Raw genomic sequence first — 2,439 nt, 5'->3', positions numbered from 1 at the left:
TTCTTATTCAACTAGACAAATCGGTTGTTTTTAGGTTATTTCCTTTACTAACTACTTTGTGAGTTAAAAAAAAAAAAGTTTGCTCGTTTCTCTATTTTACGCCATGTGTGTGTCTGTATAAATATCTTAAACAACTTAAATGTCTACATACACACACACACACATACTTAAATATACATCTATGGATCCTCCTGTGCTTCTCCAACAAGAGGCCAGTGTGCAAAGACGTGCACTCACGTGGCAGAGCCTTAAGCGATATTCTTTTGGCTCCGCCACCCCTCTGCAGAGCCAGGGAAGGGCCTCCCGGCTCCGGTGAGCGGGAGGAGAGTAATAAAACAGCAGCGAAGGTCTGGGAGGGGAAGGATTTTGCCTGGCTTCTAAAAATTGCCTTCACTTGTAGCGCTGTGGTTGATTTACCAGTGGGGAAAGGAATCCAGGCGCCAACAACGGACCATCACATAGCACTCCACGAGACGCCGTCTCCAAACATCCGCGGAGGTGCATAATGCTGACTGTGTGTTCCCAGTAGCAATCACACAGAAGTGCTTTGTGGCTGAAAGTGGAGGTTTCTACGCCTAGATTCTTCTTGGCAAATCAGGGTGGTATGTGAATTCTGAATTCTCTTCCACTTTGCAAAGCTCTATCCCTTTGTAACCTGGGGAAATACCATCCCCAACCACCTGTCACCCTTGGCATCACTGGTGGCACTAGGGGTGAGGTGCCGGAGGCCACTGAAAAAGCCTCGGGTTAAAGGGGACCATCATAAGTAATGCCCACCCACAGGGAGCCCTGATCACTTCCCTCCCCACTCCAGCACGTGGCCTGACAGACCCGTGGGGGTCTGGATTCCTTGTCCAAAGACAATGATTACACCTGACTCACATCCAGACCAATTTCTCCTCAATGGTATGTGTGCTTTGCAACAAGAGCTACTGTTCTTAAAATGCATAGCCTCTATTAGGATTTAGAACCTGCTAATGGAATTAGCTTTGAAAGAATTGCCAAGAGCAGCATTAAAGGACCCTCCATAGGTTATTAAAGTGAGCCTTCTCTGCAGAGGGGCAATAAGCATAAGCAAAAGTGGACAAGTACATCCATTCCCTTGACCTGGCCACCTCCTCCCTCCGATCCAAGCCCTGACTACCTTCCGTTCAACTCTGAAGGTTGTTCACTAGGGTCTTCTGCTCTCTGAAATCCCTCCTGGTGAGCACGGAGCACACGCTCTATGGAGATGGACAAGCCCACTCAAGGCAGAGACGGCCTGTTCCCTCCGAGATCCCCAGTAATGGCGCCGGTCCACAGTAGGTTCTCAAGGCGTGCTGGCCCAGGGCAAAGCTAACTCATCCCCTAGTGTTCTGCCCCTGTCGATCCCAGCTGCACACAGGAATCACCGGAGGAGCCTTTTATACAACATCATTACCTGGACTGGTCACCCAAAATTCTGCCTCGGTCTAGCCCTAGGCAGCCTCAAAAGGGGTCCCCTTGTGCAGCGTGGGTAGAGAGCTATTGTGTTGACTCTCTTCTGCCTTCTTGATCCCTCTCTTAGATATTTCCTGCCCTCGAAGCCCTCTTTCCCTTTTTGTGTTTTTGTTTCTTTTCATGTCCAGTGACTTCAGCAGACCTGATTCAGCCCTCTGTGTAAGCTGCCCAAGGAACATACCATCAGAAAGACAAACACTGAGGGACTCGTGGGAGTGACAGTGGGTAAGAATTCATTCCCCAGTAGATTCACTCGGCTTCCTTTCACATGGCTCTTGAACTTGATGAAACAGGGACCACCCATTTTGAGATGCATCAGGATCCCTCGGGGTTAGGGTGAGGTGTAGAAAGATGTCTTACCCAGCAGAATGAGCAAGACACCAGCCAGCTGCGCCCGCCGGTACTTGGCCACGCCAGGCTCGTGGCCCATTCGGATGCAGGGGAGGACGGTCAGCAGCAGGAGAATGGCCGGGAGACCCAGGACAGAGGCTGCAATCATCAGGGCTCGGCAAGCCTGCACGTAGCCTGAGAACAAGCGCACAGACAAGAGTGGTGAGCCTCTGGTCCTCTGGGACCCTCAACCCTGCCTCCCTCCCACCGTCTTGCCCCACTCCTAGAATGTGATAAATGTTGTCCAAAAGTCCCACCACTTGTTAAATGTAGTTGCACTTCTAAAGTAACTTGGCAACCCAAAAGGGTGTTGGGCACGAAAGAGACCGGCTGGCCAAGCTTCCAGGACGAAGGTGACAGGAGCCCATTAGCGACATCACTGCATCACCTTGAGGAAGTTCTTGGTTAAGAGCCTGGAAGTCATCCAGGAAGCCTTCGGGGCTGGTCTCTGTGGGCTCTTGTCTGCTTATCTTCCTGTGCTTACCTGTGTGTGCGACTCTGGCCAAGGACTGAATCACTGGGTCTGCCTTTCCTAATTGAAGACAATAAGAGACCTACATCTCTCTAAAA

At 50.6% G+C, this 2,439-nt stretch overlaps 1 protein-coding gene across 1 annotated transcript in view; it reads right to left on the bottom strand.

Annotated features, from left to right (window-relative positions):
- The window catches only part of CLDN11 (claudin 11), an 11,448-nt gene extending 9,409 nt beyond the window's left edge, over nt 1-2,039 (bottom strand). Inside the window, exon 1 of the mRNA XM_004704085.3 lies at nt 1,840-2,039. Within this exon, the coding sequence (XP_004704142.1) occupies nt 1,840-1,978 (139 nt within the window). The 5' untranslated portion in view covers nt 1,979-2,039. The remainder of the gene's footprint in view (nt 1-1,839) is intronic.
- Nucleotides 2,040-2,439: the final 400 nt, after the last annotated feature.

The sequence above is a fragment of the Echinops telfairi genome, unplaced genomic scaffold (genome assembly GCF_000313985.2).
Source record: "Echinops telfairi isolate 266 unplaced genomic scaffold, ASM31398v2 ScPeMD7_7420;HRSCAF=8458, whole genome shotgun sequence".
In the NCBI taxonomy this organism is placed as follows: domain Eukaryota; kingdom Metazoa; phylum Chordata; class Mammalia; order Afrosoricida; family Tenrecidae; genus Echinops; species Echinops telfairi.
Note: the sequence above shows the minus strand (reverse complement) of the source record. Positions and strands in the feature narration are given on the sequence as shown.